Source organism: Dipteris shenzhenensis, chromosome 29 (assembly GCF_047967505.1).
Source record: "Dipteris shenzhenensis isolate YYH24624 ecotype China chromosome 29, Dip_SZ_1.0, whole genome shotgun sequence".
NCBI classification, from domain to species: domain Eukaryota; kingdom Viridiplantae; phylum Streptophyta; class Polypodiopsida; order Gleicheniales; family Dipteridaceae; genus Dipteris; species Dipteris shenzhenensis.
Genome location: NC_141624.1, coordinates 48766967 through 48780481, shown reverse-complemented (window position 1 = coordinate 48780481; position 13515 = coordinate 48766967). Strand labels below are relative to the sequence as shown.

Sequence of the window (13515 nt, the reverse complement as noted above, 5' to 3'; positions counted from 1 at the left end):
TTTGTGGCATTGCAGGTTGGGGCACATGAGCCAAAATGGAATGAAACTCTTATGCCGTTTGGGTTATGTACCGCATTTGAGTTTCTCTGATTTTGAATTTTGTGAGCATTGTCTCTATGGGAAGCAGACTAAATCAGCCCATAAAAGAAGGGGAAAGAAAGAGTTTGAAAAGCTTGATTTGGTGCATTCAGACGTATGTGGTCCCATGCCTACACGGTCATTAGGTGGGGCTGAATACTATGTGACATTCATTGGTGATGCAACTAGGAAAGTGTGGGCTTATGCTATAGCTCGGAAGAGTGATGTGTTCCAGGTATTTCAAAAATGGCTGGCCTTGGTTGAGAATCAGTCAGGTAAAACGCTTAAATGCCTACGGACTGACAATGGTGGAGAGTATCTCTCTTATGACTTTCAGCATTTCTGTGATACACGTGGAATTAAGAGGGAGCTCACATCCCCTCGTACTCCAGAGCAAAATTCAGTTGCAGAAAAGATGAACCGTACCATTCAAGAAAGGTTGCAATGCATGCTTTCCAATGCAAGTCTTTCTGGTGGTTTTTGGGCTGAGGCAATGAAGACTGCAGTACATGTGATCAATAGATCACCTAGTAAGAGTTTGGATGGTGGTATTCCTGAAGAGGCATGGAGTGCCAAGAAGCCCTCTTACTCTCACTTGCGTATATTTGGGTGTGAGGCATATGCACATGTGCCAAAAGAGCTTCGAAAGAAGCTAGATCCTAAGTCTAGGAAATGCATCTTTCTGGGTTATGGTGAAAGTGGAAAGATGGGCTATCGTCTCTGGGATCCAGAAGCAAAGAAGATCATACGCAGCCATGATGTGGTCTTCAATGAGAAGAAGATGCATAAGGTACCCATGAGGGATGTGGAAATGAGGAGAATCACTTTCCAGGATGTGAATCCACCTGCATATGTTGATAGACAGCAAGCTGTCCATGCACCAAATGTGCAAGAAATGGTACCACCAAGTACTCCCACAGGTATACAATCAAGGGTAGATGATGGATCATCTATTGATGGAAATGTTGAGCCAAATGTGGCTGATATGCAGGTGGGACAGCAAGCTGAAATGCCCTTGAGAAGATCATCTAGAGTGTCTAGACCGCCTGATAAGTTTGTTCCAGGGGTAGACTATGTGATGCTTACTGATTGCGGGGAGCCTTCTTGCTATAGAGAGGCTATGATGCGCGAGGATCAACGCAAGTGGGAGTATGCTATGCAATCAGAGATGAGTTCACTTATGAAGAATAAGACTTGGGACTTGGTTTCTTTGCCACATGAAAAGAAAGCATTGCCATGTAAATGGGTCTACAATATGCAAGGTCACAGGTGATGATGTGCCTAGGTACAAGGCCCATTTGGTTGCTAAAGGATTCAAGCAAGAGAAGGGTGTGGACTTTGATGAGATATTCTCTCCGGTTGTGAAGATGTGTCAAGACAGCTTTCTTGCATGGGGATTTGCATGAGGAAATTTACATGGTGCAGCCGGAAGGCTTTGAAGAAAAGGGCAAAGAGCATTTAGTTTGCAAGCTGAAGAAGAGTCTCTATGGTCTTAAGCAAGCGCCTAGAGAATGGTATCAAAAGTTTGATGCTTTCATTCGGTCCCAGGGTTTTAGAAGGAGTGAAATTGATCACTGCCTCTACACTAAAAGAGCTAAGGATAATAGCCTGATAATCTTGGCACTATATGTGGATGATATGCTATTGGCTAGCAAGAATACTTATGAGCTAGATGCATTAAAGGCCAAGTTGCATGAGGCCTTTGATATGAAGGATTTGGGATTTGCAGGTCATATTCTTGGTATGCGCATCACGCGTGATTGGAGTAGGAAACTCCTTTGGCTTTCACAAAAAGAGTATGTTACAAAAGTATTGCAGCGTTTCAATATGGAGGGGGGGAAGGCAGTGAGTACTCCATTGGCTCCATATGTGAAACTGAGTCATACAGATAGTCCCAAATCAGATGAGGAAAGGGCCATGATGGTCAAGGTTCCTTATGCATCAGCGGTTGGGAGTCTTATGTATGCTATGATAGCTACTAGACCAGACATTGCATTTGCAGTGGGAGTTGTTAGCCGGTATATGGCTAATCCAGGAAAGAGACATTGGGAGGCAGTTAAGTGCATCATGAGGTACATGAAAGGTACCAAGGAGATGTGCATCTGCTTTGGTAGAGGAGACATGCGTGTACTTGGGTACACAGATTCAGACTATGCAGGGCATGTGGATAGTAGGAGATCCACTTCTGGTTATGTGTTCACCTTTGCAGGTGGTGCAGTGTCGTGGATGTCTCGCACACAGAAGTGCGTTGCTTTGTCTACCACAGAGGCTGAGTATGTTGCAGCCGCAGAGGGTTGCAAGGAGGCCATATGGCTTAATCGGCTAGTGGGAGATTTGGGGATTCATACAGGTGTACCGACATTGCATAGTGATTCCATGAGTGCTATTCAGCTAGCACGGAATCCGGTCTTTCATGCAAAGACCAAACACATTGAGGTCAGATACCATTTCATCACGGAGGTACTTGAGGACAAGCGCATAGAGCTTGTCAAGGTTCATACAGATGATAACCTTGCAGATATGCTGACGAAGAGTCTACCTAGTCAGCGGTTTGAGTATTGTCGTGTATTGATGGGCATTGGATAGTATGCTCACTGGTTGTTCTCCCTTAAAGGCACATTGTCCTTTAAGTGGGAGGTTGTGGGGATTAAAGGTCAATGTGCCTTTACCCCGATTATGTACAATACTCAAACACATATATAAATGAATGAAAAAGAAAATTAGGGTGGTTCTGCACCCACCAAAACTTGTGTGGCTCTCTGTCTCCCTCTCTCTCTCTCTCTCCTTCTTCCGTTCTTGCTTCCGTTGAGAGCACTCTCAAGCTCTCCACATTGCCTCCAAGGCTCGAACACACACCCCCAACAACACAAACCAAAGCCTTGACCACCACAACCCATGGAGGTTTTACAAAACTTAGTGGAAAGATATAGTTTATACATGGAGATAAATCATTTCTTTAACGTCAAGATACAAATCGAGCCAACAACACAAACCAGAGCCTCGACCACCACTACCCATGAAGGTTTTACAAAACTTAGCGTCAGGATGGTTTCTTTAACGTATGGTTTAAACGTACATGGAGATAACTAGTTTCTTTAACGTCAGGATACAAATCGGTAGATATACATACATACATGCATGCATATACATACACAGCTTTTTCTTTTTTTTGTACAAGAAACCTTTCGTTAAGAAAAATGAACACACTTTTTTTTAAATGAAATCCATTTGTCATTATATTACATAGAACAGCCCATGAAAAGGGATAGCCAGTTACAAAGCATTAGAAGATATCATTATACAACAAGAAGGTAGGATAATCTAGATTCTGCTCACGTAGACATTCATAAAATGATTGCCTTAAGGATGCAAAGACGAGTTATACCGGACCAGACTGGACATTGGATTTTGATGAATTACGATGATGGTGATGATAATGATGTTGACGTTATGACTACAATGTAGTATTCAGGTTTTTTTATGACTATGTAGCATTTCGCATTTAGCATGGGTGTTGATGCTCGTTTAGTAGCTCGACCCTTTCAGCTTGTTGTATCAGGTTTCCTACAATCTCATAGACCCATCGATCTTCCGAAGACTCTAATAAAGTTTCTTTCTTTCTTTCAGCTCATGGGAGTTTTGAGTTGCTTGTGAGCAGTCTTAATAGCCAAGGCAACTACTCTACTTACAAGGCAAATAAAATTTTGCCTTACAGCTATTCTAAAACAGGTAGAAGCAACAAACAGAAAGTGTTTCATGTGTTGTACAAGCAGCAGGAACATCAAAGCCTGGGCTCACCAGGGGCCCTGAAAACTTGAATGGGCTCCCATAGTGAGTTCAGTGGTAAATTCCTACAATTGAATTGTAAAGTACAACCCGATTTTGTGGCTCTGCCAGGACCATAATGCCCTAGTAGCCTGTAAATCATATATGATGAACCAATAAAAGCTTAGATTGCAGCGTCAAAACTACTACTTTTGGTCAGGAAAACCCAATTGTTGCTGGTTACTTGACTGGCATGTTGAATCTTGTTTCATTTATGGCAACTTCATGGAAGTCCATATGCAACCATGATTGCTTACTTGGGCTTTTTGAGGCCTTGCACTGGCTTGACTCAGCAGATATGCTTGGACAACACTTCGGCCAACAAAACCAATCATGCTTTTATACTACACGGCCGGCATTCATACAATAGATGGAAGACGTAGATGGTGTAGAGAGGAGGAGGGTCTGATGTACCAGACACGCTTAGATAATCAACCAACTAGGTCGTCTATTCAACTTCTAAAACAGTAGAATACTAATAGTCATAAATCCTCATGGGTTTTATTTCTAAGGAATACTAATGGACATACTTCAACATAGGTCTAATACTAATCGAGATAAATCAAAATAGGTTTAAGAAGTAGAATACTAATTCTATAGGTCTACTAATCCACATAAATCAAGTGCAAAATCAATCCCATTGGTCTAATTTACCTGAAAATCCTTCAATAATGAGGAAGAAGATAACATTTTTAATAAGTAGCTATTGCCGAACTCTCTGTGTGTGCACGCGCGCAGAGGTACTTCCTAAAATGCATGCTTCTTGCTGATTTTCTAAATGGATCCCAACCATGGTGTGTAATGTTGGAAGCTCTTCTTAGTAGTATATAAAATCTTGCTTTATATGTGTGTGTGCGCGTGTATGTACTCTTAACATTTGAGACTGGTTGCCAGAACTATCCGATGATGCACTTGACTGCCATGAGCTTATCGGCTCCTGATCCCCGCTGTGGATACAACATTATGCCAATGAGCTTTGGGTTTGAATAAGCCTCTCAAATGGTGGACAACATGCATGCATGTCATATGGAAAAATGGGCTTCCCCTAAAGCAGAAAGTCTTCTTGTGGCAGTGTCTGCTGGGGATTTTGCCAATAGGGACCACACTAGCCCAACATTATATCGCACCTGTGCACTGTCTGCATTGCTCATATCCCAGAGAAAATCTTTTATAGACCTTTTTCCAAGCACTTCTGGATATTCGAGAAATTTCACTCCTCTCTAGCTAACTACAGCCCTCTGTTTTCATGGGTTGGATTGCCAATGAGCTTTGGGGTTGAATAAACCTCTCAAATGGTAAACAACATGCATGCGTGTCATATGGAAAAATGGGCTTCCCCTAAAGCAGAAAGTCTTCTTGTGGCAGTGTCTGCTGGGGATTTTGCCAATAGGGACCACACTAGCCTGACATCATATCACACCTGTGCACTGTCTGCGTTGCTCATATCCCAGAGAAAATCTTTTATAGACCTTTTTCCAAGCACTTCTGGATATTCGAGAGATTTCACTCCTCTCTAGCTAACTACAGCCCTCTGTTTTCATGGGTTGGATTCACTGCATATTGGCCATCTAGCATGATAGAAACCATCGCATGTCCTCTCATGCTCCTTTGGATACCTATGCATTTCTCAGGCTATATGATGCTTTATCATATAGATGACATTTCCCTGCATCTTCTAGAAGTGTCTTCCCACTGCTTTTAGCCGCCACATTCGGTGGAGGAGATTGTAAATTGCATTAATTAATTTGAATCAGTGGTTTCAAATTAATATTCAAAAAGTGCATGTGTAACGCCCATATACATTGGACGGTTGATTATATTACTTGATATTATAAAGGGCATATACCGGGTTGTCCAGTTGCCTCCTGGTTGATTGCTGATTGGAGAGATGTTGCTCTCTTGGCTTAAATGGGCCGGTACTAAGGTTTTTGACGAGCCCCTCGCTTCAATTCAGCCAAGGCTTACTTTTCAGTATACATGGTATTAGAAATATACATGCTGTTGATGAGGATAGGTGTGCTTCTCCTCGTGCATCTCTTTGCTTGAACGCAAGTAAATATGGCCTACCAATTAGGCCGTCTGACTAGAACTATCAATGTTCAAAAGCTGATTTAACCCATTCCATCCTCGTGACCTAGATTCGATCAAAGAGAAGGTACCTGAGCTCGAGAGTGGAGAAGTTGGCGCATTTCATGCTTGTAGTTTCCTGGAATGTCTTGGAAGGCACTGTGGTGCCACTGGGGGTGCCCGGGGTCGCGCCGGAAGGGCTCCACTGGAGCAGCGAACACCGATCCCAATACACTAAGGCAATACACGGTGAATGCCAACAATGCCATTCTGCCAAAAGAAAGTGTGAGTAGTGAAGGTAGCCGACCCCCCCCCTCTCTCTCTCTCTCTCTCTCTCTCTCGCCGTGCGCTTTTAACTCTTATATTTGGCAATTGATTCATTGGTTTGAATGGTTGACCTACGGATCAAATGATGACATGTAATTTTCCCACTTTAGTGCAGGCTTTTCCTCCAGCCCACACCATTAAGAGGGCAATGCACAGCTTAACGTGAGAGAAACGAGCATGTCCATCTTAAGTAGATTTGAGGTGACAGGTCCTTAAAACCAAGGAAAACCGCATTCCAGAATTCTGATGCATCAAATTCACTAGCGTGGGAATGCTCTCTAAGGCAACATTCCAACTAAAAAAGTACACCTCTAGAACAACTCGCACCCCAATTAAAGAGTCTCCTATTTAAAAACCAAGTCATTAGGCATGCATGCTTCATATCCCCTAAAGCGGAGTTGCACAAATGTATTGCCAACACACCGCTAAGATAGACAGAAGACCATCAATGTCTCCCAATTTCCTAATAGCTCCCACACAATGGACAAAACAAGTTAAGGTTAGACCATTTTTTTATACAACCCCTTAGAGGTAACCATTTATGCGTAATCTTCCAAGCCAAGAAATTGGCCTTCCCCATTTGGCATCCCTTCCAAAGATTGCTTATCTCTTGCTTCCACCATTTCTTAGACCTTTACAACTTCCATTTGGCATTTGACTTAGGTATCAAAGATTGATTTGCTACTAAACTCTTATATATGGCCCTAATCAATATTGTCCTAGTCGACCCTAAGTTCCATAAATTCACTCTCCAACTAGTTGATGATACAAAGTTTGTAGGCGAGCCTTTCGGAATGTTGATCAAAATCCCATTAAGCAAGGTCACCTCTCTATCGAATAGCACTTATCGGTTTCTTATCCTGCCATCCTAAATGAAACCAAGTTCCGATACCTTTCTTGTACAGTGATTTTGTAGCTTCCATATCCACCTAGGCTAACGCCTTACCTACAAAGTAATAACCCAACTCCACCCAAAGACCCACATGGAGACTAGCACCTTCTCTCAAACCCAATATGCCTTTCTACCACATCAACGGGCTGCAAGCTTTCCATACATCTACTAGGCCTGATATCATATCAGAGCCTGTGACTTTGACTTGGAGCCATGAGCATAACCTATCATACTAGGTCATATATCTCCAAAGGCCAACACCTCTCCCCTTGGCATTTTCTAAAAACCACTTGCAACATTCAACCCAGGGATCATGACATTCAAACATCCAAGGCAATCACTTGCCTATCAAGGCAATATCCTTAGATCTACATTGGGAACACCCAACTCTCCAATTTCCTTGGAAACTTTCATTGTATCCCAAGGCACACAATGTCACTTATGCTTGTCTCTGTCCTCTACCCAAATAAATGCCCTTAATAGCTTTTCTTTCTCCAACCAAAAAAAATTCTTTAAACACCATATGGTAGCCAAGTAAGTAATAGTTGCGGAAAGGACATGTTTCACAATCAATACTCTCACATTCCAGCCCAATCGTGCCCCATGCCATGCTATCACTTTTTGCCATATCTTCACTCAAAACCATCAAAGTGTTGCCTCGAGGTGATGACAACACCCAATGGTACACCTAAATACCTAATCATTATGCCCCTATTGACCCATTTCATCGGCAACATCACCAACCAAGTAGGGTGTACCCCCAAATAGTTCTAATTCCAAACGTTTTGGGCCAACTGCAAACTAAACCCAAGCCCACACATAATTTTTGCAACACCAATCACACTCTCTTGACTCTCCTTAGTAATGGACACCATATCATTTGCACGTATATATGGTCAAAACTATGAGCCTAAAGGCAAAGATGCTCCTTAAATACACCTTCTTGATCATCTTAATTAGAGGCATAGTATTCACTACAAACAACAACGGGGCCAAAGGTACTTGACCAACTGATCTACAAAGAGCAAACCCTCCACATCTCCTAAAAATCCCAAGTCTTGATTTCATTAAGGGTCTCTAGGTGGGAGAGTAGAGGTGACAAAAAATGTTTTAGCTACACCATGGGACATTATAAAACATTAAAGTGCCACTACTATTGCAAAATTTAAAGTTTTTTAACCAATCATCCCATTTTGACAGGGGACGAAAAAAGCATTACTAAACAAAGCACCAACCATGTTGCAAAAATCCTCACCAAATCCCATTGCCTAACATTGCAAGATGAAATCCCACCTTGCTTGATCAAAATCAAACCCCAACAAGGGACTTCTTTGGCCCAAAGTAGTAGCAAAATCCAAAACTGAAGGCCCATTCAATATATTTTTGCAAATATCATTGCCTTAATGAATCCATTTTGTTCTCTATCAACTACTTTCATGCAGATGTCTCTTATCCTGCAGCAAGCAACAGCCTTGGCTATAATCTTATATGAAGTATTTAGCATGGAGATCAGGAAATAGTTTGATTAGAGTAACATTTACATCTTTGAGTAGCTTACCCACGGTCACAGCTTTGTTAGCCATTTCCACAAAGTCCATTTAATTAAACTCCAAAATGCTAAGTTGAATTTAGCATTCATGCCATCAGGCCCCAGGGCCTTATCATTTTCACCAACACATCTAGTGCTTCCCATAGTTTTGTCTTAGTTAGCATATTCTCCAACCCAAGTCTTTGGCTAGTTGTCACTATGGGCATAATATCCCCTTGAAATTTATTGTGCCAATCAGCCATCACTTCCCCCGGATCATCCACGATATTGTATGCCAAAATTCATTCACACATCACCTTGTAAATTGTCAACTCGATCAATAGTCTCTATTGACTGCTTCTTCTTCATGGCTTGGGAAAAAGAACTTGGAAGGGCAATCAGATATGGATAGCCAAAGTGGGGCCTCTCAGCCTTGTTGAGTTCCTTTGACTCCAAACTCTCTTGATTTCTTGACATAAACCTTCCCTACTCGATCGCCTTATATAGAAATATCAAGGGATCTGCCAATAAACCTAGGAAGCAAAAAGTGCCAACCAATGAGGACATGATCCAAGAAACCTAAAACAAATATAAATTTACCTCCCATAAGGGCACATAGCCACCAACCTTCCTTACAAAAGTAAAATCGATCAACCCTACTAGCTCTAAAATCACTGCCCTTCCTTCTAGTGCTCCTAGAGAACAAGCTCGGACCTTAAAGACCCAACTCAATGGCATCAACCAAACCTTTGGCCATAGACAACTCATCCCAAAAACTCCCTCATGTTGCTCAAACCTGTCTCAGCCATCTTCCATTCCCCTATGAGCACCCACCTATTCTATGAAATATTTTGATTCATCTCACTCCAGTACTCACCTCATACATGTGCCTCATTAGATGCATACACATTTACAATAGTGAACACGTAACCCAAACTAAAACATAGCAACAAATTGACGTATTGCATCTTGAAAACACTCTTTACCTCTTAGCTACTTCTTACCTAATACTGCCACCCACCCTCCTTCCTCTCAAAAGGAATTAACAAAGATATCAACCCCAAGCTGGCTAAAAGCCAGCCACAAGCCCTCTCTGGGCCACATTTCACTTATCGAAGAAGATCAATGTCACCACCCAATCTCCACACTGCCAAAATACACCCTTGCTACTTCACTTTATCACAACACCCTCAAAGATTCCACGACATCATCGACACCCCTTGAAGATTATTTGCTCCTCTTTAATTGTGCCAAAGACTTGTATGCATCTCGAAGGAAGTCGAAGGAATTCTCTTTATACCACCCGCACTCCTCACCATGTTCTTGAGTCTCTTTGACATTCTTTTAGGTGGTGGTCTATTTTGAACTCCTCCTTCCATCCATCACATGAACAATAGTCGATTGAGTAGTGTGCTGACTACAATCAACCTCCTATGATCTCATTTCCACAAAAGGATTTTCCATTGGAGTAAGCTCTTGGATTCCACTAGCACCTTGCCTTTGCTCCCCACCACCATCCTTCCCATCATGACTATTACATCTTCCATCCTTTGAGACATCTCTCATTCCTGATGAATTTGCAATCTCAATGACTGATCATCCTCTGATGTTTGCATGTCTCCTTTCTTGGGCTTAGGTAGCTCCGGCACCTTAGTATGCACTTGAGCCATCTGTTTATCACCAGTCTCGACTCAATCGATCTTCAATACTTTGGTACGTCCACCATCTCCTTGTATAATTCATGATTTATACTAATCAGCCTCTTCTTCCAGTTGACATCCATTGCCAACCTCATCAATCTTATCACCTCTTGCAAGCTTCATATTCTCCTCACAAGTTGGACAACACCATGCATAGTGTCTCATCTTCTTGCACTGGTAGCATGTATATGAGAACGGGCCAAATTTGATTAGTTACAACATCTAAAAATCAAGAATGAAAAGTAAAAGAGGGTCGAATACCCCCTTAAAGTAATCTCACTTCATCACCTAAGTTGAAATCACAATTGGATTTCCAAACTACCACTGCATAGCTGAACATTTATTGAAAACCTAGAAAGTTGATTCAAGGTATCCTAAACTAAAGGCTAGACCATCAATTGCATTACAGATAATGCAACACCAAGGGATTATCCTAATGCAACACCATGGAGATAGGAACATGGCAATGCTATCGAATTAAGTTAACATAGCACCATTGCATTAAAGCTAATGCGACATCCCCCATGTAATACTATTTTGGGGAAGCTGAATCCCATAGTTTTTGATTTAATAGTCCCTCTAGTCTGCACTTGTGAGACCTACATGCACCTGAGGTTCAATAGAATCCCCAAAATAGATTTAGAACCTGAAGATATAACTCCAAATGATGTTCTACCTAACTAGCTACCGACCTTTGTGTCAGTCCATTCAGAACATTGTTTCTTAGTGCAGATTTCGTGTAGAAGGAGACATGGGAAAATTCCAATGTGAGAGCCTTTGAGGCTGCAAACTCTACTTCCATCCCACCCCAATCCCCTACTCCCTCAACCACTGGCAGATGCATTAGAGACACTTTTACCACAATGATGAGGTTTGTGCAACTCAACTTGTAGCTGAAATTATTAATCCTTTTGTGCTGAAAGGACGAGAGCAAGAAGAGTCATTAGTAACCATCTAGACAACATTTTTATCCTCCATATTCAACGAGTCTAGTCCCTCAACACTTGTTGCTAGTTAGCCACCACCCTCCCAATTCTTTGATGAGGGTTAAGCATTCAGAAGTACCTTCGAGCCTCGGTTCCCTCGTAGCTTCCTAATGCCTAACTTGAAAGGACCAAGACACAATGTACAGGGATCAATGCTAATATTTTCGACACCCTAATTTTGGGCATCTCCCATGTGGCCACGAAACATTGGAGGTAATACCTACCTTACAACCATGACACAAATGCCAATGCAAGGGGGAAATGTGCCTATACGTAGAGGCCCCTCAACCCAACCAATGCCTCACAAGTAACTACGCAGACTCCTAGTAGAGCTAGCTCCTCAAATCCTGCCTTCATGCAGCTAACCAATCAGTGGTACCCTCCATTATGACCAACGGCCTATGGAGCAGACACACCATCCTAACAACCTCCTTCAGTGCCACAAACAATCCTTAGGGATGAAACTATGAGGATCCTAGTGCAAGCACTAGGAAGGGGGCCCATGCCATCTCTAGTGTTTATAGGCAGGGATACTGATCCTGTAAGCATCAAGCCTATCGCCATATCCAAGCTAATAACCATGTTCTTAGGACAAGGAGACCCAGTCTTCCATGGGGAATGATTTGAGGAAATTTATGAGATCTTTGGTATGCCTGGGGATTTGGACATAATAAATGCCTTTGGATTGAGCCTAGATGGGAAGGCGGGCCAGTGGTTCAGAGCCTTAAATCTAAAGGAGAAAATAACTGGGAAACCTTATGCAACTCCTTCATAGTGGGTTTGCCTTTAGTGGACCCAAATGGAGTCCCATTAATCAGCTATATATGAAGTCAAGCAAAAGGAGATTTAATCCCTCCATGTTTATATTGTCAAGATTAAACACTTGAGCTCTTGATGTGAGACCCATGAGAGGATGAACAATGCACAACTCTTGCCATGTTTCCTCATAGGGTTGTGACATCCTAAACTTCATGACCATTTACTTGCCATGAATCCCACCTTGTTTAAGCTGTGCAGCAAAATGGCAATACGTGTTAGTGACAATATGATAGATAAAGCTCAATAAAAGAAATCCTCCACTGCATTTGATGGTGTCATAGTCGGCGAAGGCCTCAACCTTTGAGACTACTAATGAAACCAGCACAACCCCAAGGGGATGAACATAGAGGAGTTGGTTGCCAACCTATTAAACCACCTTGGCCAATAGTGGAAAGTAGGAGCGGCAAAAGAGGCTCTTAGCAACCCCCATGTATTCCCACAAAGAGACTGGTGGGGAGTTTGCAATGGCAACCATCTAAGCGATGAGTCTATGCACATCAAGGTGAGGCCATCACTCTACTGTGTTCATTGTGCATGCTGAGGGAGCCACAACACCTCAAAATGTAGACACCCTAAGGTGATAACCTAGGTTGTAGTTAGTCATACGTGCACCATAGAATCCAACATGAGGAGCCATATCGGTCAATCAAGTGCCATTTAGGGCTCAAAACATTCTGTTACCACCACCTATACTGGGACCTCAACCACACGCCCGCGTATCACTCCAGCAAATCAGGTGTTGGTAGAAGAGTTGCCTAGTGATTGGCAAGAGCAATACTCCTCCTCTTTCCTCATCCCTCCTCCTTCCTCTGTCTCCTTCCTCCTCCTCTTTCCTCCTCCCTCCTCCTCCTCCTTCCTCCCTCCTTCTCCTCCTCCCTTATTCGGACCTTTCCTCTTCCTAAACCTTGATATCTTCTTCTAAACCCTTAACCCTGTGAATTAGTAAATGAGACTAGCTCTCCACTCCTCAACCCTGGAACCCTTAGTTAGCTTCCTCAACCCTATCCTTCTTCTAAACCCTGCAAACCCTCTTCTATACCCTTGAACTCCCATGGAGGTGAAAACCTCCACCAATCCATGTCATGACCTCTTCTTCCCCGCCTAGGGTATGCTAGAACCACTTTCCATGCTTTAGCCTATGCCTCTCACCGAAACATGGCCCGAGGACCTATGCTACACTTGTGAACACCTATGATACAATGAGCGATGACATGATTGTAGGTGACCAACACCCTTGGACCTTGGAAATGAGAGAAAAAGTGACAATATTTTGGTGCCACTATTGGGGAGGTT

At 42.6% G+C, this 13515-nt stretch overlaps 1 protein-coding gene across 1 annotated transcript in view; it reads right to left on the bottom strand.

Moving 5' to 3' along the window:
• Positions 1 to 6600, bottom strand: part of LOC147882956 (uncharacterized) — a 159908-nt gene extending 153308 nt beyond the window's left edge. Inside the window, exons 1-2 of the mRNA XM_087400766.1 lie at positions 6373 to 6600; positions 6063 to 6240 (exon numbers count right to left, since the gene is read on the bottom strand). Of these exons, the coding sequence (XP_087256892.1) occupies positions 6063 to 6240; positions 6373 to 6389 (195 nt within the window). The 5' untranslated portion in view covers positions 6390 to 6600. The remainder of the gene's footprint in view (positions 1 to 6062; positions 6241 to 6372) is intronic.
• Between the last annotated feature and the right edge of the window lie 6915 nt (positions 6601 to 13515).